Source organism: Genypterus blacodes, unplaced genomic scaffold, assembly GCF_046128005.1.
Source record: "Genypterus blacodes isolate CSIRO-AG114 ecotype Tasmania unplaced genomic scaffold, CSIRO-AGI_Gbla_v1 ptg000055l_1, whole genome shotgun sequence".
Taxonomy (NCBI): Eukaryota; Metazoa; Chordata; class Actinopteri; order Ophidiiformes; family Ophidiidae; genus Genypterus; species Genypterus blacodes.
In genome coordinates, this window is record NW_027466867.1 from 2045289 (window position 1) to 2072891 (window position 27603).

The 27603-nt window shown below is 47.9% G+C and overlaps 4 protein-coding genes across 5 annotated transcripts; 3 read left to right on the forward strand and 1 right to left on the reverse strand.

Moving 5' to 3' along the window:
- Positions 1-10537: 10537 nt before the first annotated feature.
- On the forward strand, positions 10538-12075 carry crygmxl2 (crystallin, gamma MX, like 2). The gene is made up of 3 exons (XM_076151941.1): positions 10538-10546; positions 11125-11367; positions 11800-12075. The coding sequence occupies exons 1-3, from the start codon at positions 10538-10540 to the stop codon at positions 12073-12075; spliced, it is 528 nt and encodes a 175-aa protein (XP_076008056.1).
- Positions 12076-12524: 449 nt separating this feature from the next.
- crygmx (crystallin, gamma MX) lies at positions 12525-13540 on the forward strand. Its single transcript, XM_076151719.1, has 3 exons — positions 12525-12533; positions 12900-13160; positions 13265-13540. Exons 1-3 carry the CDS (start codon positions 12525-12527, stop codon positions 13538-13540), a joined length of 546 nt encoding a protein of 181 aa, XP_076007834.1.
- Positions 13541-16124: 2584 nt separating this feature from the next.
- aldh18a1 (aldehyde dehydrogenase 18 family, member A1) lies at positions 16125-24198 on the reverse strand. 2 transcript variants are annotated; one of them, XM_076152103.1, is made up of 17 exons: positions 23884-24198; positions 23660-23757; positions 22636-22787; positions 22299-22448; positions 22057-22161; positions 21809-21961; positions 21200-21290; positions 20863-20987; positions 20463-20607; positions 20307-20380; positions 19990-20089; positions 19552-19772; positions 19334-19471; positions 19062-19257; positions 18505-18813; positions 17478-17573; positions 16125-17273 (listed from the first exon to the last, which is right to left on the reverse strand). In XM_076152103.1, exons 2-17 carry the CDS (start codon positions 23751-23753, stop codon positions 17077-17079), a joined length of 2346 nt encoding a protein of 781 aa, XP_076008218.1. In that variant the 5' UTR covers positions 23754-23757; positions 23884-24198; the 3' UTR covers positions 16125-17076. The 2 variants fall into 2 exon arrangements, with proteins under 2 accessions (XP_076008218.1, XP_076008217.1); XM_076152102.1 differs by having other exon boundaries at positions 21803-21961.
- Positions 24199-26152: 1954 nt separating this feature from the next.
- On the forward strand, positions 26153-27433 carry LOC143002145 (phenylethanolamine N-methyltransferase-like). The gene is made up of 3 exons (XM_076152104.1): positions 26153-26376; positions 26526-26736; positions 26799-27433. The coding sequence occupies exons 1-3, from the start codon at positions 26208-26210 to the stop codon at positions 27235-27237; spliced, it is 819 nt and encodes a 272-aa protein (XP_076008219.1). The 5' UTR covers positions 26153-26207; the 3' UTR covers positions 27238-27433.
- Positions 27434-27603: the final 170 nt, after the last annotated feature.

The window sequence follows — 27603 nt, forward strand, 5'->3', positions numbered from 1 at the left end:
ACCTTTTCAAAGGTTTCAGCAGCGTGGACTTCCAGTTAGAGATGTGAAGGCTTGTTTATCTGTGGCACATTGTTCTTTGTCATCATCGCTCAATGGCCCATCACTCATCTCTCTCTCTCTCTCCATCTCTCCCTCTCTCTCTCTCTCTCTCTCTCTCTCTCTCTCCGACTCCTTCTCAAGTCTTTCAAACAATCTCCCTCCCCAAACACTCGACACCTGGCTGGCTGACTTCAGAGCTGGAATCAGCGGCAAAGTCTGCTCGTCTCTCTTTTTTTTTAATCATCCGTTCAGGCGGCTCCTCACATGTCGCCGCTCTTCCTCCAGAGACGGATCAGAAAAATACGAAAGAAGAAGAAGAAGAAGAAGAAGAAGAAGAAGAAGAAGAAGAAGAAGAGCAGAGAGTCGCGTCGTCACGTGGAGCAGGTGTGGGACGGCTGTGTGACAACTTGATATTGGTTTTGTGAGGAAAGTGGCGTCGCCGCCGAGCGTTTAGTGATTAGAAACATCAGAGCTAATTCTTCATTTATGGGATGGAAATAGATGAATAAACGCTTTAAACCACGCAGGACGAATGCAAATCTGTACAAACAAGCATATGGTGCGTTTAAGGCTAGTCGTGATCCAGAGTTCTCTTCAACCGAGCAAGGCTGTCTGACCACACACACACAAACACACACTCACATCTCCACGACAGGATCCTCTGCTGACTGATGGCCAAACCAAAGTAACTGGAGTTTGAGAGCGGAGCTGCCGGAGCCAGACTCCATCTTTTAAACATTTGGAGGAGGGAACAATATCTGTGAAAAGTGTGAAATTTGATTTCCACCCTGTGGAATCGGCCGCTTCTTTCTGTTGTCAAACAGAATGACTAAACACGCTCATTCACACGCTCCCACGGTAGGATGTTATTAATTTATCAGTTATCCCTGCTTTCTATCACACACACACACACACACACACACACAGAGGCGTACTGTACATACATACACACGTTTGCTTGTAGATGACTGACAATGTGATAAATCTTATTTGAATATGGCTGACATGAATTATGTAACCCGAGTGTCTTTGTTGCGTCCCTGCAGCTCCTCACGTTTCCTCCAAGATAACACACACAGTTGATCATTTACAGTAGAACACATCCTGAAACTATAAAGGAGGAAACGGCGACGACGCGGCCCCTCGGAGGAGGAAACCAGTTCAGGCGGAGGAAAGCTGCAGGGACGAGTCACAGCGCCGCAGGGAGGGAAGGGCCGAGCGCCGCAGAGAGACCGGGTTAAGCCCGAATGAACGCCGTATCTGATGGCTGATAGCCGAGGACCGCCGCCACCGCCGCCGCCGTGTTTGTTTTGGGCGTTTGCCGAGGCGGCGGAGGTTGTGTCCGATTGGTCAGGAGGGACTGCCAAATGTCAAGCACTTATCAAACGGCAGACGTGTTTTCTTTTAACAAAACGCAGGGCGGGAGGGGGAGAGCGACCTTTCAGCGAGTCGGAGCGAGTCAGAGCGAGTCTCTCATCCCATCATGTGCACGACTCACACACAAGAAAGAGACCAGAAAGAAAGACAGAAGCCTTTTGCCCCTCGCCAGGCTCACACTTCCTCCCTCTGATTCCAGACTGCAGCTGCTGACTGGGGTTGCAGAGGTGGATGCTGGGAAAAAAAAATCCAAATGTGGCTACTGAGGCGAAACAAAACAGACGCTTAGATTCACTCAGAAACGTCTTAAAAGTGTTAAACCAACTCCACGCTTTCCTCGAATCAAAGGCCGCGACCGACCACGTCTGGAATCTACATATGCGCCCCCCCCACTCCACGCCGTGCTTCACGCCGCGTGTACAGTTGTATCCGGTTGTCATGACGCGTGTATCGGGCCGATGCCGTTTAATTTTCCATGCGCTGAGACTCTGCCTGTCCTCGTTTCAAATCTGTCACAACATCCACACGGATCTGCGTTTGTTATTCTCCACATTTTCAATTCCTTTAGATGGGGGAGGTCAGCAGTCTTTCCGCTGCTTTGCTCAGAGGCACGTCGGCAGGCCCCAGTCCTCAAGTCTCCTCATCAATGACACTTCATGAGTCAGAGAGTGATTTGTAGCATTAGGATGAACTGCTTTAGAATCATTCAATCAACCTGACGCAGCTTCAAACATGAGGATTTTGTTTTTATCTTTAGAGTCAAAGTGGTCAAACTGTATTTTTTTCCTCAAATCCCATCTGCACTTCCAAAGAAGATGAGAGCCGCAAAACACTCGGTATTTTGGAATTTCCGTGAATATAAGGAAGCCGATAATGAAGGTAACGAACTCTTTGTGCGACTCTCCGCCGCGTTCTCCGCCGCGCTCGCCTTTGGCACCGGCGACGGCGGCGACGCAAAGGCGGAGAACATATCAAGTCGGTTTCCACAACTGCCTGTCTGCCTCTCGCCTTAAGATTAATCTAATTTGGTCTTTATTGAGAAATGGGGTAAGAGCAGTTTTGTTTTATTTATGTATGTTTTTTTTTTTCCCTCCTCTGCTCCTTCTTCCCTTTGTTGCCTCGGCTCGGCTGCCGCTGACAAAAGACAGCCAAGCCTGCCAAGCCCGGTGTTGCTCTGGGACGGAGCTGTCAATCACTCCTGACGGCACCCTGACAACGTGTACGTTAAAATTTCAAACGGGACTCAAAGGCGGCGCGTGACAGCCGAGCCTTTGAAAGTGGCTGTAGCGCGGCGGCGGCGGCGGCGGCGGCAACGGCGGCGACAGCCAGAAGAGTGCGGCTGGAAAAACAAACTCGAAAACAACCGTGCGGAGGGAACAGAGAGGAAGAGAGAGAGAGAAAGAGAGAAAGAGAGAGAGAGAGAGAGAAAAACAAAAGTTAAAAGCAAAACTGTGAAGAATGTGGGGCTTGATGATGGGAACTGGCATTAGATTCTCCCTTGTTGTGTCATTGTTTTTTAATTTGGTTGAAACTCCCCCGAGTGGAGCTTTGGGTCTTCCAGGGGCCCCTCGCCTCTCTCTCTCTCTCTCCTCAGAGGCCTCGCTCGCGTCGCCTCTGAGGCCTCGCAAGCAGAACCGCGTGTGAATGTTAACGAAACTCTTAAATCCGTCTCAGCACAGCTTCGCGTGGACGCAGCGCAATTAATTCCCTGTAGAAATGGAAACCAGGCAGCAGCTCGGCACTCAGATGAAACTCTCTCTCTCTGTGGAATCCACGTACGCGTTTCCACACAGGCAGGGTAGCGGACGGCTCAATCTACCTCCCTGTGCTCTGCTGTCCTGAATGAGGCCGGAATTACTTTGAAAATGCAAACATTTGCCCGCACGGCGATGAAACAACATGGCATATGGCCTGTGTGTGTGTGTGTGTGTGTGTGTGTGTGTGTGTGTGTGTGTGTGTGTGTAGAGGCTGGAGGACGTACTTTCAAATGATAAGGCGACACGTCACCTCTCCACTAAATGACTGAATGGTGTAAACGGGGCGCAGCACAAAGGCCCTGACTGTGCCAGCGCCTATGGGACAAGTGCCATCTCTGCAGGCCCGCAGTGTGTGTGTGCGTGTGTGTGTGTGTGTGTGTGTGCGCACTGATCTCTTCACTCAGCATCCACATCTGCAGTTCAAACACACACACACAAGCTTGAAACTGCTACAAAGCTAACTGCTCGTTGTCAGCGCTAGACATTGTTTGTGTGTGTGTGTGTGTGTTTGTGTGCGTGAGTGTGAGTGTGTGTGCGTCGCGTCTAGTTTACTTGAAGCTCGTTTGAAACTAGTATTGTGAAAACCATTCCAGCGCTGGAATGCGTGTGTGTGTGAGGGGAATGTGGGTGTCAGCTGTAGTAGGAAGGGAACAAGCAGCGCGTGTGTGTGTGTGTGTGTCACTGTGTGTCACTGTGTGTGAGCGCAGCAGCCTCAAATACACAGGTCATGTCAGCCTGTTAGGTTTTCCACTTCTCCCTGTGGTGGAAGTGTCTGAGCACCGATAGGCTTCGGTACAGAGAGGAGCCGTGGCACTGACACACACACACACACACTCACACACACTGATCGTGGCGTGTGTCCCGTCTGGCCCGCATGAATTTGTGCCCGTGTCTGTCTCACGTCTGTACCAGTGTGCGTCCAATCTTATTTACAAATGCATACATGCGGCCAAACAAACACACACACACACACATATGCAAAAACATAGCTGGTGTGTGTGTGGGTGTGTGTGTGTACAAAGAGCATGGAGACAGCAATGCTTTGGCTTCTAGTGCCCTCTAGTGTTTGGTACCACTGAAGCTGGACAACTATGAAAACAAACTGCAATTTAAATGTGTGTGTGTGTGTGTGTGTGTGTTATTACCATCAAAATGTACTAAAGTATAGTTTCTTTAACTTGTAGGTCAAATTATGAGATGACCTTTGTTTACTTTAACATGCAGCTCTATAGATTTACATTTACATTTAACCTCCAGTATTGATCATGCAGAGAGCAAAATGTGTTCAAAATGTGTGTTTGCTTCATAAAGTCACATGAGGGATACACACACTTTAATATCCAACTAAATTATGTTTTCAGGGCTTTTTTACTGTATGGAGTTAAAGTGGATTTCTTTGATTTTTTTTGACATTTTAGACTTTTATCAAAACTAATTTTTCCTAAGATTTGATTTATAAATGCACTTTTTAAAAAGGAAGTATAACTAAAGTATTGTGTTTCTTTGACAGAGTGAGTTTGTCGGAGCAGAGGCTGATTTCAAAATATTATTTCCAGCCTGCGACTCCTTTACAATAAAGATCAGCCAACCTAATTTGCATAAACACAGAGCTGTTCTTCTTCCAGAGCGGGACCTCTTCTTCCTCGCTGGATAGACACAACCTTCTCTAAAATTCAGATTATTATGTAGTAAAGCTGCGAAACAAGAAACTTCTGTGGAATCAAACAAACATCATCACTGTCTGCATGCATCTAAATTATAAAATGTAGTTTGTTGTGCAGATTGAATCAGACTGTATGAACCTAATAAGCACTTTGAATCCATCTAAATTCTAAATATTAACAGTGAAATGTTTCCTGTTGTGTTTTAAATGGAGCCAAAGAATTAAAATAAAGACAAATAAAAGAAATAAAAGCTACATTCTTATAGGAAACACATCTACGACTACGGACCCGAGTGTGTCCCCAAGCAGCACCCCATGCAACTGGATGAAAACGTGCGTGCCATTTTTATGCTGCGTGCGTGTGTGTGTGTGTGTGTGTGTGTTGTGTCTTATTAATAAATGATGAATAAAACCTTGAAATTCAAAGCAGCATTATCAAGGCGGCGTGTAGTACAAACAAAGTTATGAGTGTGTGACTGCTTCATTCATGTTGCTGCTGCGTAACATCCCTGTATTATTCTACACTTTACACGTTTCTCCCTGCAAAGAACACAATTCCCTCTATTAATCACATATATGTTCAATCATTTCGCACAGGAAATGGCAAAATGGCTTCAGACTAACTTTGGGCTGAATACGAATAAAGAATAAAATAATAACATCAGCTTGTTGACCTGCGTTAGTAAAGATAAAGATAAAACACAAGCTGCTGTATTTACGGCTGCTGGTGGTGCTGATGGTTCTGGTGGTTCTGGTGGTTCTGGTGGTTCTGGGGGGCGAGGACCTGAATGTAATCACAGCTTCATTTAGAATAATAAGGCCCAGGCTTTTGGTAAAAAGAGGCGGCAGGAGAGGGATTTGAGACGCGGCTCAAAGGCCTGATTACCCTGAGTGTCTCTGCCCCGTAATGTTACCTGCTGGGACGGAGGCACAGCTCCTCTAAATAAATTGCGAGTGGCCTTGGGCTATGAGAGGAACCTCGCTTTGATCTGCCTGACTGCCAACCGGCAAAATGTGCAGTCAGTCAATCAAGCTCTTAAGGCCTGGCAACAATGGAGCCGACCCCCGCTTTATTATTTATTTTTTAAATTGATGTATTTCATTATCGCAAGGTGTCTGCTGCTTACACGGGGAGGGGAGGGGCGAGCGGGGGGAGGAGGGGGGGTGCATGATCAATAATTGATACGCGGTGTGAAGACGCTGATTTGCTGCCTCTTCCTCCTGGTGCACTTGTCACTGGCTGTTGTCAGAACACATTTGCTTTGATGACAAATTTGAGAAAGTGAATAACAGCATCACATCTGATTACAAATTGAGCGCGTGGTGAACGGCAGGAGCCCCCCGCCTCGCCCAGACGCTGTTTGTTCAGGGGGGCTGCTCAGGAGAGGAGGAAGCAGCAGGCTCCGAGGTGAGCCGGAGTCTGGTAAGCAGCCAGATGAGAGGAGGTGAACTTCTTTTTTTCCTTCCTCTCCCTCTTCTTCGTCATGTGTCAGTAAACAACGTGACTTGTTTGAAAGGCGCCTGGATTACAGGGGGAGAAGTTGCTCTTTAAACCTTTAAAGCTTTTGGGGGCATGAGAGACGCGCCACGTCAAAACACATCGCGGAGACGAGGAGTGAGAGCTACTAAAAGCCATCACACACACACACACACACCCCCCCCCCTCTCCAGAGCGTCTGAGGAGAGGAAGGAGCCGTCCTGCTTCCTCACACAGTTTAGGGTCACGCCAAATCAGATAGAAGACGATCACACAAACGCACAGCAGAGGCTCGGCTTTCTTTCTGTCTTTCTAGTCTAACAAACGATTTCATTTGTGACAAAACATGAAGAACCAGGATTTAAATGTGTGACATAGAGATATTTAGAGGCCATATTGCGACATACTGCACTGTTTAATGCATGTGAGAATGAAAGGGGGGGCCCCCATTTTGAAAACCTGCTCAGGGCCCCTAACAGGCCTGAGCCGCCTCTGGATATCAGCGCTGACTCTTGACTCTTGGATTTTTGATGAATTCTGAAGATTTAACTGCCAAACTTTACACACTGAATCCCCGACGGAGAGCGGTTAAAAAAAAAAAGAAAAGAAAAGGGAAAGGAGTAAACAAACTGCACATCAACAAACTGCACATAATTGACAGCTGCATCCATTTGCCGGGTCCAAGCCCCTTCCTCCTGTTTCTCCCCCACTCTGTTCTTCCAACACCATTTCCTCTTTTAATTATCCCCAGCAACAAAACAAAAAGAGAAAGATGGAGCACATCAGACGCATCGCGGTAAATCCCGGCCCTGGCACAGCCTCACAGCGGCGCCGGCGTCTGGCGTTCCCGATAGAGCCCGAGCGCTGGAAGTGACAAGAGAGGGAAGGACGCCTGGAGATTTTTTTTCTCCGACAGAGAGAATGGAGAGGATGATCTCGCGGTGAAAAGGAAGAGGTCCTCGTTCGCCGTTTTTCCCCCCTCGGCGCGGCGAGGCTGTTTTTTTTCTTGGCGCGGTGCTTTCTCGCCGGCCGCGCCACGTTTCCCCGGCGCCAGAACGTGCACGGGCCACCGTGTTTACACCTCAGCACCGCCGTGTGTTGGGTTGTTTTGTTGTTTTGTTTTTGTTTTTGTAGCGCTCTCCTATCTCTCCCTGCAACATTTTGCGGAGGTGAGAGTTAACGTATGTAACAAGGCCACGGGAAACACGGCTGGGATTGAAGTTAGCTTCGTTTCCAGTTCTGAATTGGAAGATTGGAAGAGTCTCCTCCTGACCTGAAACGTGTCCTACAGAACGAGAAGCGGCGTCTGAATTCTAATTAGATATCAACGACGGGGAATGGAGTTTCGCCTGTAAGGAAGCCTGGTTGATGAAAAAGGTTGGAAGTTAACTCGTGCTGCAGCTGCTATCTATGCAAGTTTCTCCTCGCTCGCTCTCTCTCTCTCTCTCTCTCTCTCTCTGTGGGGTTCACATCAATCACACTGAGGTCCCCAAACCGGCTGGCGTTCTGCGGGGCTAATAGTGTCGTCATTCTCCCGAGCGACTCACACACCAGATCGCACAATGAGGTTCTCGGACACAATGGAGCTGCAGATGTAGCCCCCCGCTCCGTTTTCCCTTCTCCTCTCCTTCTTCTCCCGTCATTCCGAGATGAAGGTTGAAATGCTCCACAGCGGGTAGCTTTCTTCTCCTCCAGGGGGAACGGAGCGAGCAGGCGAGGGCCTCTGTGATGTTACTTTCCCTTCAGGGTGGGGAGGAGATATCTTGTAGCACCGCTAAAGATGATCATTTGAGAGCCTGTGAAACAAGGTCCCCCCCCCCCCGCACACACACACACACACACCCCCACTGTGGAAAACCGCAGAGACACGGAGAAGGCTGAGGTCCCGACTAATGAGTTAGGGTGAGATGATGTTCCTCAGTGATGAAAAGGAGAATAACAGATGACGTGAGAAAGCGATCGCAATCTTTCTTTTTTTTTCTAAAAGCCTTCTGCGTGGTTGTGGTGTTGCGTGCTGAGGTCAGAGGTCAGGATGAGGCACAGAGAGGCAAACTCAACTCCAGCAGCACAACATCACACCAACAACCGTGGTTATCTGTGGCGTTCTCTCCTCGCTCTCTCGTGTCAAGGAATGAGAAAACAGATAAGCCAGATGAAAGGAATAATGAATGAATCTCTAAATGAACATATAAAGAGAATCCGATTATTTGTTTCCCCTCCTGGAGTTTAAGCATTCGTGCCGGAATCTTACAAAACAAAACAACATCCCACTGATAATCTACCGCAATTAAGATCGCGCAGCGTGATGAAAGGATATCGACGATCTACTTGTGTCACGGAGGAAGAAGAAGAAGAAGAAGAAGAAGAAGAAGAAGAAGAAGAAGAAGAGGAAGAAGAAGAAGAAGAGGAAGAAGCGGCTTCAAACGTTCTAAACCTACCGGAGCTTCAAGTCGCCCGACAATCACACAAAACAAAAGCTTATCAACGCCGCTTCTTCTTCTTCACACTGAAACAGGCCTGAACACACACGGCTCCGGCTGCGCTCACACACGGAGCCACGGCAGCGGCGGCGGCGGCATTTGCATGCCCGCGCAGGAACATAATGGCTATTGTGTTTGAGTGAAAACATTTGCCTTTTTTGCAGAGTTGAAGCTGTAAAAAAAACAAAACAACGAAAAAAAAAAAGCACAGAGGGCCGGAGAGGAGAGGAGAGGAGAGGAGAGGAGTGGAGAGGAGAGGAGAGGAGAGGAGAGGGGGCACCGGCTCTTTATCCTGATGAAAGGCTAAGGGATGAGACTGACCTTTCTGGCATCAGCTGAGCTTTTGGGAACACAAAACATGGAGGTGGAGGGGGGCAGGGGGGAGGGGGGGGCAACTGTTCCTGGCCTCTACCCCTTCCACTCTCCTCCCCCTCCCCCCCCCCCCTCCCTTCAGCTCTGGGCGATGCTCACAAGCCAAAGACTCAAGTCCAAACAACTACCACTTCATACAAAAGACTCAAACGCACCACATGCCCCCAACCCTTCACTTTCATATCACACACACACACACACACAGACAGAGCGCGAGAGAGAGCGAGAGAGCGAACGGCGCCGTGTGTACGTCTGCGCAACAGAACAATCCCGCCTGGCATCACAGCACAACTGCAGGCGATGGAAGCAAATGAGACAAGAGATCAGTGTAGATTACATCAACATTAAAGCTGGAGTCAGCTCGTGGTATCAGCATCACTTACCCCAGCAGGTCCTCACGCTGGAATTATACGGTGACCTGCCATGCACCGATACACACTCGCTCAGACGGAAACGCAGAGGAAAGAAGCCTCGTGTTGTCTAAGCACAAACAAACACACAAAACGCACAAAACACACAAACACTGGATAGAAAGTGAGAATTCCACACTTTTTTTCCATAAATGGCGAGCGGCCCTGACATTCCCTGGAATTCCCCGTGTTACGCGATGACCTTTGTCGACCTTTAGTGACGCGTGAGGAAGAAGAGAACATGAAAGGTTAACGGCAGAAAATGTAAAGAAAAGGGAGGAAACTGAAAGAGAGAAGAGAAGAATGAACATAAGATGCTCCGTCAGCCGATGGAGAAGCAAAGAGAAGAAGAAAGAAACATGAAACCAGGCGCAGACGTGGCAAAATGCTTCTTGAAACGTATATTTTGTTTAAGTTTATATTTATTTGATCATATTTAGACCCGGGCGAGTGATGAGTGACATCACCTTTCGCCTGGACTTGTGGGAATTGTTGTTGAACCTGCTATCGTTACCCCTGGCAACCTCTTGATGTCAGATACGAGAAACTGAGAAAAAAACGCTAAAGTAAGGAATATTACGCTTTAAGTGCTTGTTTAGCCCGTTGGGCCAAAATGACCAGAAGCAACACACAAGTACGCATCAGAGGCTTTGTTGTGGTTCCAAAGGGCCTTTGTGTGTTTTCAAAAGCATCACAAGGTCGCCGCTGAACAAGTGTCACCCAAACACACAGTAGCACTTACACAGGGGGGGGCGGGGGGCGTGCCAATTCTATAGGTAAACTCTAGCAGACAGGAGAAAAGTGAGCCATTGGCGTCCGGACAAAAGGGAACAACGGCGGAGAATTGAAAAGGTAAAGAGCGGCGCTCCCTGACGCATCAGAGGCCTCCTCATCTGTGGGTATAAAAGGCCCTGAGAGTGTGTGTAGCAGTACGGTGTGCAAGCATCCCCACAACTACAACCATGGGAAAGGTACGAGCACACACACACACACACACACACACACACACACACACCGCATCACAGCTACAGTTTGACGGCGGAGTTAAAGGAGGAAAATTGCACAATCGGCGCTGGGAATGTTCTTTTCTGTTGTTACATCATCAGAGAGATCATTTGAGAGATCCCATCGCTCTGCTGAGCACTGAGAGGTCCGATTCCTCTATGGGGGGAAATGGCGTCCAAACACCGATACAGAGAGTGTGACGGCAACAATTATCTGCCTGTTTCCATTTGAAAAGTTGAGGCGCTGCCAGACGCTGCAGATTGGATGAGCACTGGATGTTGTTGTGTCTGGAATTAAAGTCCGGCTCAAACACAACAGCTACGTCTCTGGACTGCTTAACTTCCTTCTGTCAGGTCGAGGCGATAATATAAGAATGAGCCGCCTCTCTAACGCACGGAGGGAACTCAAGCACAGGCAGCGTGGGCTTGTTTAAGGGGGAGCAGTGTCCCCTACAGCCCGTTCACCGGTACTGCAGCCAGCCGGGTGTCTAACAGCAAACCTGACCTGATCGACGCCTCTTCCTCTGTCTCTCTTCCTCTCTTAGATCATCTTCTACGAGGGCCGTAACTTCCAGGGTCGCCACTGGGAGTGCAGCAGCGACTGCATGGACACCTTCAGGCACTTCAACTGCTGCAACTCCATGCGTGTGAGCGGCGGCAACTGGGTGACCTACGAGAAGCCTCACTACATGGGCTACCAGTACATCCTGAGCCCCGGAGAGTACCCCGACTACCACAGCTGGATGGGCTACAACAACTGCATCCGCTCCTGCCAGATGTTCCCTCCTGTAAGTCAATCAAACAGGAGACAAAAGCAGCGGTTGTGCTACCCCCCCCCCCCCCCCCCTCCCCTCCCCTTACACACATACACACACACACACACACACACACACACACACACACTCCCAAGCACCTCAGCCCGCCTGCTGTAGATCAAATGCTGCTTCAGAGACGGATGTCAATCACTGTTCTTTTGATGTCATTTACAGATACCCAAGCAGGTCATAGCATAAAAGTCTCCTGGTCCATAAGGAGACCGTGCCCTCCTTTAAAGGGAATATCAGACCCCCCCCCCCTTAAGACTTGGTGTCTTCATCCTCATTCTGCTCGTCACACTGAGTGTTCCTGGCAGTTTGGGGAGCGTCTGCATGTTTGATATCTCTGTAGTTAAGAGTTGAACAGCGGTCCTGATCATGTTCCTCTCCCCGTTGCGCCCACAGTACAGAGGCGCCTACAAGATGAAGATCTTCAACAGGCCCGAGATGATGGGCAACATGATGGAGTTCATGGACGACTGCCCCAACGTGTACGACCGCTTCCACTACCGCGACATCTACTCCTGTAACGTGATGGAGGGCTTCTGGATCTTCTACGAGCATCCCAACTACAGGGGGCGCCAGTACTTCCTGCGCCCTGGACACTACAGGGCCTGCGGCGACTGGGGCTGCAACAACCCCATGGTGGGCTCCTTCAGGAGGATGAGGACCCCCATGTAAACCCAAACTGTTAACATTAAAGAGCTGTTTTTGAATTAATCCTGTGTTTTGTGGTCTCATTTGAGGAAAACGATGATTCCTTCACCTAAGATCTACAGTTGCTGATCAGTCATCCATCAAACCAAAACCCCGCCGCTCCTCTTTGCTGCCCTTTTCTGCCTGCATGTACACAACTGACATTCACGCCAATAAAAGGCAGATGCTGCAACTCTTATTGTGAACCCCTTTCAGAAAGTGCAGCTGTACAGTATTTTCCACAGGCAGCACTGACAGAGACAAAGCGGCTGCTGCTGCTCGCCATTCCTGTAGCGCTCCGCAGTCCATTGAGCGCATTGTGCTGACACCAGAAAGCTTTTGTTCGCCGCTCGCACAGTCCTGATCCCCGCAGGATCTATAAAGAGGCCCGGTGCAGCCTAGAGTCTGTCTGGTCTGAACTAAACACAGTAACGATGGCCAAGGTAAGGCATTAAAATTTAAAAATCTATACAGCCGCAGTGGAAGACTCAAATAGTTTAGGGTTGCTGTTGTGTGTATTTGCTGTGTAGACCCTGACTGAGCAATATAATGAGACCTTTGGTGAGGAAACGTGTTGTTTGTTTTTACGGCATTTCGACAGAACAAGGAAAGAAAAGAACTCGCAGTGAATCTGGTAATGATCGGGATAAATACGAGTAAACAATCTGTAAACTAAGAGCTGCTAAATAAGGAGTAATGAGATGTAAGCAGGAGTGTGTGTGCTGTTGAGAACAGTTAGAGAGTGGCGAGTTACGAGTCTTAATAGGTCAGGAAACTTTGACGAAGCCTCTACTTATTAACCCCGTCTGCTTCTCTGGCCCGTGCAGATTATCTTCTACGAGGACAGGAACTTCCAGGGGCGTCACTATGAGTGCAGCAGCGACTGCACCGAGATGCAAAAGTTCTTCAGCCGCTGCAACTCCATCAGAGTGGACGGCGGCTGCTGGGTGGTCTACGAGAAGCCCAACTACGGCGGCTACCAGTACATGCTGCACAAGGGCGAGTACCCCGACTACCAGCGCTGGGCCGGCTTCAACGACTGCGTTCGCTCTTGCCGCATGATTCCACCCGTGAGTGTCGTACTTCACTTTAAATGCCTCCTTGTAAAACATGTCACTCTAGCCTTTAACTGCCAAGCTGCCTCTGATCTATCCGCTCTGCTTCTGTTCTCCAGTACACCGGGAACTACAGGATGAAGCTTTTCGAGCGCCCCGACTTCGGCGGCCAGCACATGGACCTGTCGGATGACTGCACCGATTTCAACGAGCGCTTCCACACCCGTGACATCAACTCCCTCAACGTGATGGAGGGCTACTGGATGCTCCACGAACACCCCAACTACAGGGGCCGCCAGTACTTCCTGCGCCCCGGCGAGTACAGGAGGTACAGCGACTGGGGGAGCAACAGCCCCACCATCGGCTCCATGAGACGCATCACCGAGTTCAACTGATTCTCACTTTTTAACCCTTCATGAGCCCCCCCCCCGCCCCCCCCTACCTGTTTACCCTTTTGTCCCCTCCCTCGCTCCTCTTCCCCCCTCTTTCTCTCTGCGATGCTCATGGTAAATAGTGATATCGGTGGTCCCATATTCAGAATGCTGTGCCTCTCCTCAACCTCCTGTCCTATTGGAATCACAATAAACAAAAATTGGATGAAAGTCGACTAAAGGGAGCCTTTGTTCATCCTCCACTCACCACTCCAGCTGTCACTATCAAAAGACGAGGGGCGAAGTGGCTTGTCATAAATCTGAGGCGTATTCTGGCTTTAATAGCGTTTTGAACTTTGGTTTCATCAGCCCACAGACTCAGACGCAGCCGCCGAGGTCCTAGGAATACCAAAAGTATCTACAGGTTTCTGCGCTATTGTCATCCCGCGTAACACAAAGCGGAAAATTATCAAGGAAATAGAAGCGGTGTTCTTTGAAGTTTGATATTAAAAGACAACCCCAAAAAAAAAAGAAGGGTATCTAAGGATGGGCATGTAGGAGTCTTTATGAGATCACATGGTGCAGAGTGAGCGCTTTGGGTCCATGAAAGAAGCCTACATTAGATCCACATCACAGGGCCGGTGCCAACTCAAAGCGCCCGAGTCAAAGTGGCCTGATATTCGCCCCGAGCATCAAGCTCTCTCAGAACAAAAAAACAAAACCCAGTCCGCATCCCCGCTCATGCATGATTCATCAGCCCGAGATACTGAGCCCCTTTCAGAAATAAATATCAATTATTGAAATTGTTAATTAGACGCTGCGTAATTGGTGAAGATACACATGAATAAATAAACTCCCACCATTAATTATTGATTGGAAAATGTGAAGCCCAGTAGGGAGAGCATTTGAGAGTCTCTCAAGATCAAGCACAACAAGAAATATGAGTTTTGGCCTTCAGTAATGTCCAATTAAAGGATTGTCGGCTTTGCTGCGCGAGTCCAGTGATTCGCCCCGTATTCCTCTTATGTCTACGGACAACAATACCCAGCAGACGGCAGGCAGCATCAACAGGGTGCAACGTGGGATGTGATCTACGGAGGCCCGGAGGGGGGGTTGATGCCAGATACGAGATGAGAGGAGATTCACAGGCTGCCTGGGCTCAATCACAAGTGGAGGCTAATGTGGGGGTCATGGGGGCGAGTGATTAACATCTGAAACGCCACCGCAGGGACACACAAGAATAAGAACGCGTATGGGGAAAACAAGCCTATGGCCACTGTGTGTTCAAGTATAGACACACTGTATAGAAGTGGATGTGACATTGTTGGAAAAAGCAAATAACCAGAGCTTTGTGCAACGTGTACTTGAACATCCTGTTAGTTCATGTTGTTCTCTGCTCCAGACTCTATAGAAATCAGGATTCACAGCTGAGTTTGACCTTCAGAGGCCCTGAATCAGTTAGCACTTTATAATAGTTCTTACTCCTATGCATCATACTCATACCTGAATAAGTGAAAGTGCAGAAGAGCGCATCAGTGTGTGACATTACGGAGCAGGCGGTACTTAAGTGTCCCGGGGTTGTTCTCTCTCTACCTCCAGTCATTTAGACGATACTTTACTTCTCCTCTCACATAAGAAAAGGACAAAAGAGTGAGATGCCAGTTTTGTCTCCCGCTTCCCGTCTCTGAACCCTTTGGACTCGGCGATGGAGGAGCTGATTGAAGGGTAAGTAGTGCGTTTTGGAGGATGAATTCTTTAGAAGGCAGAAGAGAGAAGAAGAAGAAGAAGAAGAAGAGAAACAGAGGCACTCACAGAACACAAGGCTGCGATTCCATTATTAGTCTCAGTTCTCCCTTCTCCATCTTTTCATTTCTGATGGCTGGATAATTAAACCTCTATAGTATTGTCTTCCATCTTCCTCGCCCCACTTCCAGCGATGCGAATTCCCCCATGGGCAACTTTAAAAAGGCCCTTTTTTAAGACATCTGTTTTTCAGATCAGTACGACTCCTTTCTCCCATTAATTTGTGTTCTTTGTGGAAGTAGAAAGACTGGCGCCAGGACAGAGATGAACACACGCCTGAAAGAAATCCTTTACATTCCGACGGCACAAATCAAAGCAAGACAGAAAAAAATATCCAAATATTCTTTTTCATGATTTCTCTCTCTTTTTTTTATTCTACAACACAGCTATTAAGAAACCTGAGCCCATCCCTAAGTGTGCCTTGCGATACATCAGATAGGAGCTCAGAGGCTGGAATGGTGGAGCGCCAGGTTCTTAAAAGCACTTTTGTGTTTTCCCCTCCAGCTGGAAGGAGGCAGCTTGTCAATTACCGTTGCTCTTATTCTGACAGAGGCTCTGGGTGTCACAAAGGAACAAACAGGGGAGCGGCAAAGCGTGGAGACACGAGCGAAGCACCTTGCGTCACGGAAAAACAACGGATTAAATAAATTACAAAAACTGTAAATACAAGGGATGCGTACATACAAGTTGGGAGTGTGTTGAGTTACATTGCTATACAACAAATTCAAGTTCATTTCTGACACTTCTGCGTCGTCCTTTAGCTTTTGACAAACAGAAAGAAAGCGATTGAAAATGTCTCATATCAAATACGAGCTGCGGTGTCCATGTGTCATTTGTGGAGGTTTGGTTTCACGCGGTCGCCTATTCGTATGGAAACGCACGACAGAACAAACGCGGTTAAATTAGAGACAAAGCAGAAAGAAGGGTACTATAAAGAATAACAACAACGGGCCTGGAGATGAAATACATCAGGTGGAGCAGAATGTGATGTGGATAACAATAAGAAATACTTCAGATTCAAAGTTTCAGTAATACTCTTTCTGTTCCATGAAGGAGTCGCATTGTGTTTACTAGATTTGGTCAGTTGCGTTACGCTTTGCACAATATAATATAAGATGAAGTAAAGCTTTGGTGCTGCTGGTAAATGATATCCTTTGTTATGTACATTTTCTTACAAAGCATGGTAAAGAAATGTGTGAATTAGTGTGTGTTTTCATTATGAAATGCTTAGAAACTGAGATGATAAAAAGTCATATTCAAGATTCAACATCTTGGAGCCGTTTCATTGCTTTGATGCATTTGGAATCAACAAATGTATTTTTTTCCTCCTCTCTGCTATAAAAGTAAACAATCCTGGTTTCCTCTCCCTCTGTGCCTCACAGTGTCCCCAATCAATCTGTTATTGCCAGATTATGTGAGTGGCTTTAGTGGAAAATAAAAACACGCTGACGCCAACACGGAACCCTGCCAGTCAGCCGGCGGGCTTAGGAGAGCAGCACATTACTGAAATCATTTCAAATATCAGAAGATGAGGTAGAATTAAAACCATTGTAAACTCTGAGTCCCTGATTCACAGATTGACTGAATAATTTACAACTGAACAACTTGCTGGTGGTGCTGAGAGAGCGAAGCATCGGTGTGTTCATTGCTCTCTCTCTCTCTCTCCCCCTCTATTGTGGTTTAAAACAGTAACATCAGCCCTTTCCACCTGTGTGTGTGTGTGTCTTGTGTGTCTTGTGTGTGTCTGTATGTGCAGTCTAGTTGCTTTCCCTTTGCTCGGTTAAGGGCTGGCTGACGGGCAGATTCTCGTGAAGGTACTTCATGGTACCGTGTTCAGAGAAGTCGGCGGCTGTGTGTCCATCTCCTCTCAGGACCCACTTGGTGGTGAGAAGCCCCTCCAGGCCGACGGGGCCCCGGGCATGGATACGTGCCGTGCTGATGCCCACCTCCGCTCCTGGAGAGAGAGAGAGAGACAGAGAGAGAGGAAAGACGCAGAGAGAGAGAGAGAGAGGGGGGAAAGAAGAGAAGAGAGGATGACTCATAAACCTTATCTCAGGACGTGAGTGTGAAAACAACAGAATATTGGCAACAACACGCAGCCGTTTCCCCGGCACTGAGGCAGCGAGTGAAGACGTGAGACCGAAGCGTGTCCACACACCCAGTCCAAAGCGGTAACCATCAGCAAAACGCGAGCTGGCATTCCAGAACACACAGGCGCTGTCCACCTGCTGCAGGAACCGCTCCGCTGTTTCCTCTGAGACAAAGACAAAGACAAAGATGATTGGCACCTCCTATTGATTATTGGTGAAAGAATCCATTATCATTATAACCTTTACTTATGGAAGGTACTGCATTACAGCTATACCTTAATGTCTGAATCAGTCCATCTATCTATCTATCTATCTGCTGTATGTTAGTGATCAAGGTTGAAATAATACCCTTGAATAACTTGTTGTACCCGGTGTGGTCACTAGATGGCAGCAGAGCACCCTAGTCGTTCTTTCCTTATATTTTGGCCTCTTACTCTCTCTTTTTTTGTGCATTCAGCGCTGAAAAGCAGCCAGTCAATATGAGAAGAGCTAAAGAATGATCTGGTAGATGAGGTGATAATATTCCTACTACTTTCCCCCAATGAGGATCTCGTTAGTCTCGTTAGTGTTTGTCTTCAATCCAGGTGCGTTGTCCAGAAAGGTTTCTGTCAGCCTGAGTTTGAAAGTTGTCACGTTTCAGCATTTGCTTACTTGAAACTTTAAGGAGATGTGTTTGAACTAGGAAATGACATGCAATACTCCTTTAAACTATGTTCCAGCATCTGCTCTACATTTTAAATGGGTTCTGTCCCCTTCACTGGAGTCACAGGGGGAGGCTGTGCACTCATCTTGACAGCGCAGCGTCACAACTCGTTATTCACCGTGGCATAAAGCAAGAGGTAAAAGAAAGGAGAGGCGTGCAGAAAGCAGATGAGTGTCAGACTCACCTACGCCAGGAAGGTTAGAGAGAAACAAACAGGATTATGACTGACAGGTAGTGTGTGTAGATCAGCTTCTAATGGTGAGGTGAGATGGAACCAAAATTCCTGAGAAGTGCACGTTTTCATGCGTTTTGCCATTTGGAATACTCAACAATTGCACAAGACAAGTTTGCGTGTTCATGAGAGACTACGTCCTGCACGCTGGGCCGCTTACTATTTTCTGTGACCACAATGTCTGTGTGGGAGCTGCCGTATTTATGGATGTGCTCCACGGCCTCCTGCATGCTGTCCACCACCTCCATGCAGCACTCCAGGTCTCCGTACTCTATCCGTAGGGACTTGGCCTCCGACGGGCTGAATGTCAGGTAGGAGGCGAAGCGAGGACCTGCGTGGATCGTCACCCTCTCGGTGCGCAGCATGTCGATGATCTGGTCAAACATGGGGGTCCTGAGGAGGTCCCGGTGAATCAGCAGGGTCTCCATGGCGTTACAGGCAGCTGGGTAGTCACACTTGGAGTCTCTGACTGAAATGACACCATGGCTGGTAAGAAGAGCGCCGCCAGTATAGAAAAGCGCCTGTGCACATGAGTGTAAATGCATTTCACCACTGAATGAGTAGTCGTGAATCAGAGACATTTTTCAGTTACCATGCCAACAGCACTGTCAGGCAGAGAGGGCCAAAGAAGTGTATGTCAGCCAGGCAGCAGTGTTCATTTACCAACACAGCAGAAATGAAAACACAATTATAAATATCTATCTATTGTTTGCTGACCGATCTTGATGACTTTGTCCACGCTGGCGTCGGCGTCCACGTAGACGTGGCAGATTCCCTCGCTGTGGCCAAGCACCGGGATGCCCTTGGCCGCCCTCTGGATGCCTCGCACCAGCTGGGACGAGCCGCGGGGGATGATCAGGTCGATCAGCTTGTCCAGTCGGCACAGATCCTCCACCTCCTCTCGAGTGCTCACCTGGGGATGCGTACGTGTTTGTCCGTCGTATATCCTGCACTACAAAGCTGCCATATAAAGAAAAAAGCCGCTTTACCAGTTGTACAGCCTCGCTGACTCCGTGCAAGGACAGAGCTTCCTGGGTGAGCTGGTGGAGGATACGGTTGGTGTTGGCCGCCTCTTTGCCTCCCTTCAGCAGGAGTGCGTTGCCACTGGCTATAGCCAAGGCTGCCACCTGAGAGAAGAATGCATGTCTCAATTTCGCCATCACCACGTCCTGCGTCAATGCCGTGACCACAAATCTTTCATATTTACCTGTGGCAGGCAGTCGGGTCGGGCCTCAAAGATGACGAGAAGCACCCCGATGGGCACGGTGATTTGCTCCAGCTCCAGATTGTGAGCCACCCTGGTCCTGCGCAGCACCCGGCCCACGCTGTCCTGGGCCGCCACGGCGATCTGGCGCAGGCCTATGGCCAGGCTGTTGAGTTTGGCCGGTGACAAGCTCAGACGCTTCAGCATGGCCGCTGGCATCTGACCTGAGGGGGCGGAGCAGTGGTGGCTGTGGTCAGATATCATTAGATTCATATGTTGATTGATCATTTCTCCGACTCTAATCTAAAAATAATTCAGAAAAGTGATTGTGATGAGTTAAAATGCAGCCATGAAGAGATCCTTCTCCTTTGTGAGCACTAGAGGGCAGCGTTACAGAGCCCTCCTCAGTGAAGCATGCTGTGACAGCCTGGCTCTCACTACCTGCACTAACACACACGTCCATGTCCGTCTTGTTGGCAGCCAGGATCTCGTCTTTCTTCTCAGTCAGCAGCTCTGCGACGTGGCAGATGATCTCACTCCTCTGACAACACACACACACACACAGCCAAGACTGAGCACTTACAGCATTGATCCACAGGGGGTCAGTGTTGCTACACATTCTGAATTATAAAGTCTAACTGTTACTTCTGAAAGTGTGTGTGTGTGTTACTGACAGAGTTCCTACGAAGAAAATCAAACCCCTAAAAGCAGTGTGAAAAGAGTGTGTTGTTTTGTGTTTAAATTGTGTGACATGTCACCTGGTCTGGTTGCAGAGTTGCCAGGGTTCTCCCAGAGTTACGAGCCCATTCTGTCTGCTGCTCTACAGTGGGACCTGGTGGAGGAGGAGGGACAGGACACACACCTCAGTCTGACTGTGATGACATACAGAGACACCTCAGCCCGGACCAACTCACCAGCAGGTTTGATCTCAGAGAAGAAGGTTCCCACCTTCTTGCCTTCCACAATGTCAGTGATCACGTGGCCCGTTACCTTGGGGTGGGTGCCATTCGCAATGACAACAGAGGTGCCACCCTGCAGCGCCCAGAGAGCAGCCTTGACCTGTAACCACACACACACACACACACACACACACACACACACACACACACACACACATCTCTTCAAAGCAGCTATCTTTGCTTTCTAGTGGCCATGCATTATTTGATAACAGTCAAAATGTTAATTGCCACTTCCCTGGTTATCTGAAGTACTAATAACTTTCTTATTCATCGGATGACCGTGCCATCTTCACTTCTACGGCCTATATTACATGAGTATACATATACACACACACATGTATGACCTTTAACATACTTTAGCTTCCATGCCGCCCAGCCCGACCCTGGACTTTGTCCCGTAGGTGATGGACTGCTGGTCTCCAGGATAGAAGATGTCGATGAGCTTTGCATCATCGGTTCCAGGGGGGCTATTGTACAATCCTACGAGAACGCAACTTGAGTTAATACACACTATTCAACACACACACACACACACACCCCTGATGGATGTAGACACACACTGGAGGCAGAAGGTCTGTGTTTGTCCTTCACTTATGACTCCATTCGCCACCAGGTTTTCCAGTGAAGCATGCGGGCAGATGGTGCCGTTACCTAACTGCTGACCCGGACTGTTGTCGTGGTAACAAACGCACCTTCCACATCAGACAGCGCGACGAGGAGGTCGGCCTTCATCTCCACGGCGAGCCGCGCCGCCAAGCTGTCGTTGTCCTTAATGCTGATCACCTGCAGCACCGGAACATTGGTGATGTAAGCGTGAGCTGAGGTGAGGCATAAACACACACACACTCATATGCAAAGGAAAACTTCCCAAAAGGGCACTGAGTTATACCCCTCAAACTATACACACTAACACACACTAACTGTGCGATGGAGATATTTGTATGTGAAAGCTGATGGTCGTACTTAACTGTCTGTCATCCAGCAGCGAACCGTAAAAACAACAAATGACAGAGAGGATAAAGGGGAATGATCACAGGAAAACAATGTCTTAGTTCATTCTGCAGGACAAGAACACGTCTACCTCCAGAGTCCCAGGTCCTTTTTCCCAGACACCTCCTCCCCCGTAACCGCATGCACATGCCTTAACGGTCGGGGGGCGAAGCGGACAAGGGGTCGCAGGGGCGGCAAAGGTGCCTGGGTGTAAAGGTATCTACAAACACCGCCTCTGCCAACCTCATCAACACCTTTGCCACCGCCGCCCACCAGTGTCCCCACCCCACGCTCACTGTACCCACATTTACCCCCTGCAGGTCGCTGTTGGGCTCTGGCGGGGGCACCACGGCGTCGTTGGTGTTGATGATGGGCACGATGTTCATGCGCAGCAGCTCTTGCAGGGTGCTGTTCAGGTTCTGCCTCTTTTGGTCGTCATGGAAATCCAGGTTGGTCACCAAAACCTGAGAGTTGCAGGAGGGGGAGGGTGGAGATTTTAGAGGGTGGATAGCGGCTCTGAAGGAAGTATAGATAGATGGAGGAGGGGTGGTGTTGGTACCTGTGCAGTGCAGGTGCTGTACTGAGTGAACATGGCTTCATACAGAGCCATCAGGCCGCTCTGTCCGGCTGCAGCGCAAGCCCGGGCCTCCAGCAGCGGGAGGGACTGCGACACACACACGTCAAGAACAACCTCACTGGAAAATTGAGAACTTTTCCATACAGTCAAACAATCAAACAGAATAAGACCCAACCACTCGTGACAAACAGACAACAGAAAGGTCAAACCCTTTGCCACCTCACCATGTCTTTGAGCTGGTTGTGGCCGGAGTGCAGGGCTTGTCGGACGCTTTGGGACAGCAGGATCTCGTGTCGTAGTCTTTGCTTGCCAAAGGCCACCGCTCCGCTCGTCACAATCATCATCTGTCTACCTTGGTTTTGTAGCATGGCCACCTAGTTGAGAATGAGCAAATGTTTGACAATAAAGCCATTCGGAGAAAACCCGCAAATACTCATGGATGTATTTACGTCTCCAGATGTCAAGGTTTGGATTCCTGCTGTTCCACTTCCTCGTTCAACCATCAAAACTTAGTTTATGCTTCATACATGCACATGTTTTAGAGAGTAGTCAGTCTCTCACCTGCTCCACAATGGAGGCCAGCCTCCCCAAAGCCAGACCGCACTCATCGCCCCGGGTAACCACGGCACTGCCCAGTTTGACCACGATCCTCTTAGCCTGACGCAGTTCACTTCGATGAGCAAAGGAGGCGCTATGAATCCGACCCTGGGGTGCTGTGCGGAAGAAAGTGATGTTATGTTATTCAATGTCTCAATAAAAGCCCAATAAATACATCGGTTGACAATTTAGATATGGTTATTAAAATATATGTTGGATTGTTTCTGTTTTTACTTTGGATTTAAAGTGTTCAAAATGTACTGTTGTTTAATATTTACAATGTAGGTCACTGTAAAATACACTTTTAACTTTGACAGACCTTTAAAAAAGTTTAAAAAAAAACTCAACAGCCGCTAAATTCTAACAAGATTTTTTGGCATTTTGTGCACAAAAACATAAATGGTTCACAGTGCAAACATGCACCTTCTGCTGGATTTCTGTTTCACTGATTGAGGCAAACACAGCAAAAGCCATTCCCTACATCCACGTGTAACCTAGGGAACAGATAATCACAGCCCGCAAATTGCCACATCAGCAGTGCGAGCAGAAAAGTCTGTGCTGACAGTACACATCTCTCTGGAGCAATGAGGCGCATGAGAGAAAGAGAGAGACACACACACACACACACACAGAGAGAGAGGAGAGAAAGAGAGAGAGAGAGAGGGAGGGAGAGAGAGAGAGGGAGGGAGAGATAGAGAGGGGGTGATCAGAAAGCTCCCAACAGACACGTCTACCCAAAAGTGTGACTTGTCTGTATTGACTATGCTGACTTGTTCATTATTGTCCTTTTTTTTTAATGGAAGGTTTGAATATCTGAACATAGAGGACAACTCTTCCAAAAAACATCTGAAGTCACAGTTTGTTGTTGTACTTTTCTGGACTTTTTGCCTGCTTGTTGACTACGATGATGATGAACTGACTACAGAATCTATACACACAAACACACACCATCACCTTCTCTGTTGTGTTGTGTTATGACATCACTTGCCTTGACTGAATGACCTAGTAAGCGGCCGGCATGCTTGTCTCAGGGAATCCAGTTGGATCCTGGAGCACAGGGAGAGCCTCTGTAACAGCAGCATGGTCCTGTGAGGCAGAGAAACACAGTGATACAGACAAATGTGGACTTGCAAAATGTAAACATGTATTTCTTCACAATACACGGCCAAAACATGGTGAGGTAACTGAGAGGTAGCCTTTAAATGTTCTTACTTAAACTTCTGAAGTCCCTGTTAATTTCCTTTTGTGCCTGTGTATCGTCTTTTACACTGTCTGGTTCATCTTTCACCGGCTTTTCACTCTTATTCTATCCCAAACAGAGAGCACAGAGGCGGGCTCGGCCTCCGGCTCCTCCCCCCGAATTAACCACAGAACCGCTGATGAAACTGTGAGTGTAGTTTGCGAGCGGAAGCAAGTGGAAAAAGGTCCTAATATGACGTCAACTTCGGTATTTTAATGTTTATGTGTCTTTGGTTAACTCTCAGTCCCCTGTCGCCTTAAATGTTACTTTTCTGTTGAGTCATTTATTCGTTAGTCAGTATTTGTTTAGTCTGTATTTTGTTCTTCAACCTCAACGTTTTGCACCTCTGATTAACTGTAATATTTGTAATAATAATAAAAGTAAAATTGGCCAGATAAAAATAAGACAGAGACCGTATAAGATCTTTTATAACGTACTGTCATTTGTAGTGCTGTGAGTATTGTTTTATGGAATTATTGAAGAATCGTTCTGATATTCTTCTGTTGTGTTCGTTTGTGGTGAATCAAGAGGAAAAGATGAGGCAAAGATGAACTGGAATCTTCAGAAGAGCTTTACTGGAATAAGACCTTGGACAGCGCTGGTTCCAACTCTCGCATGCATCAAAGAAGGACAATCAAATATCTCCGTGCTTCCCTATTTATCCCGCATATACAGGGCATTTACATAATATTCTAATTCACTGATGACAATGTAGTTTAACTGTTATCTATTGGTCAGCTGTTATCTATTGGTTCACTGATGACAATGTAGTTTAACTGTTATCTATTGGTCAGCCAGCTTCAAGAGGGGCAGCGCTAAGATTCAAATCTGAGGGATGAGCAGATGTCTGTGGGGGAAAGTAGAATTCTCTTTGTGTAAATTAAAGAACAACAGTATAGTGTTATTTACCCTTTGATCTGAAGAAGCTCCCCCCTGACTGCCCGTCCTCTTCCCTCTTCCTGACCACAGATGTTTGAAGCTTTGATAAAGTAATACAGTGACCTCTTCACCTATTGGCAGATATGTGTTATCTAGCCCTCATGGAGAGAGACGCTGTAAATGCTCGTGTGTATTACTTCATCTCCAGACTTTCCCGGGGCCAGCCATTTGGTTACTTAACTTCAGTCACTGCATTTACTTATATGTGTGTTGACATTATTTGTTATATTCCAACAGAATCTTGGAATGAGGTGCTGTAACAGGTGGCTAAGTCCTCGGCCTCCTTGTCCCTGATTATTGCGGATGCTTGGATCAAAATATTGAGGGGAAGCAGTCACTAAATCTCTAAATCTCCTTCTCTTCCTCTTCCTCACCCTTGGCATACAAACTAAATAACTTATTCACTGTATGAAAAGCAACATTGGCTTGCTGTCCTTTAATGTACCCCACAATGACTTGCTTATGTTGAGAAATGCTGCCGATCTTGTTGCAACTGTCCCCAACCCTATCAGCCATGACAGAACATCATGTGATTTAAAGGTTTGATTTATTCATACAAAAGGTCAAGACAGTATAACAAAAATGAAGTTCGTGAAAAAAAAACCTTTAATACCTCCAAAAGGAGACATATTTTGGATGAATACAGCAGCGGATGTTGAATGGGTCTGCTGTGTTCCGTCTTAGTGGTGCATCAGCGCCACCAACTGGACGGAGTATGGAACAGGAGATTACTGCAGAAAAGAAAGAGGAAATAACCACAAACAAAACAAAACAAACAAAAGCTACTCTAGATTATTTAATCTAACCCAGTCTCTTTTAAAAACATACAGATGTGTCACTGTTGTAATCAGCTGCTCTCTGGGTCTCAGCATGGATCCCGTGTCTTGACTCTACACCTCAGCACCTGTCCAGACCAAACCCACAACAGTTACTTGCCATCTCTTCCATCTCTCAAACGCACAAACAAACCTGGTCTGTTGTTTTTGTGTAATAAGAGCCTTTGACTGATCGTGGAGATATGGAGAACCTGAGCGAGGTAGATAAAAGGCCTGAAAGCCATTATGTGGAGACCATTAGTGGATCTAGATTTGGGGGAAGCTTTTCTCTGCCTTTCTATGATGGAATCAGCGCCCCGGGCAGAGAATGTGAACAGACCAAGTCCCATCAAATCCTATTGGCACAGGTAAGGATCACTATCTTGGTCCATGAGGCTCAAACTAGCCTAAAGCATGGGTATACACCCACGTTTATACAATGACTCACACGCACGCATGCACACACACACACATACACACAGTCTGTTATAAGAGGCAACAGAACAGTGAACTGAAGGCAGATCATCAACAGGGGAGACAACATGGACAATGGAACAGAGGACGCAGTGGCAGCCGTGGCAGCCAGCTACAAGGGATTCGACCCAGCAGCATATCTGCAGTACAACTACACTCCACCCCGTGCTGACTTTGAGAGAAAGGACAGCATTGTGCCATGGAAACTGGGGTGTCTGCACAGAGCTTTGGCAGAGGGTAAGAAAGTAGAAGTGTAGATGGTGTTAAATCTCCTCCTATGAGGTTTGATGCTCCATTTAACCATTTAGAAATAGAACCAAAGTGTTGACCAGGATAGGAAACAGCACCAAGGTATTTGACTTTAGAGATTTGTCTTCATGTCACAGGCGATGTGAGCGGGGAGGTGCTGGTGGACATCGGATCAGGTCCCACCCTGTGGCAGACGATGAGCGGCTGTGAGGTTTTCAACAAGGTGCTCCTCACCGAATACCTGGAGGTCAACCGGCAGGAGCTCAGGCGTTGGCTCCAGGACACTGGAGACTGCAGCCTGGACTGGTCACCCTACCTGCAGCACGTCTGCAAGCTGGAGGGACGAGAGTAAGAAACAGATCCATATAAACTGTTCCACATGTTGCAAAAGCTCATTGATTCTCTCTCAGTCTCTCAGAATGGACAGAGAAAGCTGCCAGGATGCGTCGTGTCATCACAGACGTCCTTCACGTTGATGTCCACAACCCTCAACCTGTGGCTGCAGACGCCCTGCCCAAGGACGGAGCTGACTGCTTGGTGTCCTCCTTTTGCCTGGAGAGCGTCAGCCCCACCCTGGCCACCTTCACAAGGGCCCTTGGCCACATCCGAAAACTCCTGCGGCCCAAAGGCCACCTCCTCCTCATCGGAGCGCTGGGGGAGAGTTATTACCTCGCCGGGCCCGGGGCCAAGATCCCTGTGGTCCCCCTGACTGAGGCTGAAGTCTGCACCAGTCTGAAGGAGAGCGGCTTCACTCTGATCAGGCTGGAGGTCTATGTGCTGCCATCGGACATGAGGGTGGGGGTCGATGACGTGACCGGGGTGTTTTTTGCCAAAGCGCAGAATGAGTAAAGACGTGAGAAAGAAGAGGAGGAAAAGAAGAGAGACAAAAGGTAGAAAGTGGAGGTTAAGAGTAACAGAAACAGAGTCACGACAAAATTACAGCCTATTTATCCCAATTTACTGTAAAATCTGTGAAAGGTCGATGAGTCGCTTTATATGTTGAGTGATTTGTGTTGATGTGAATAAAGAATCAAAGCTGTCAACACTTCTGTTACATTTTGTCCTTTTTTCCATTTGACACCAGCTCATATGATGATAAGAAATGATAAAGCATTTAATTGAATGCTGTACATTATTGATACAGAAGCCGATGGGAGAAGGATGATGTAATAATAAGTTGTAACCACTAGGTGTCAGTGCTTGGCTATTCGTGGA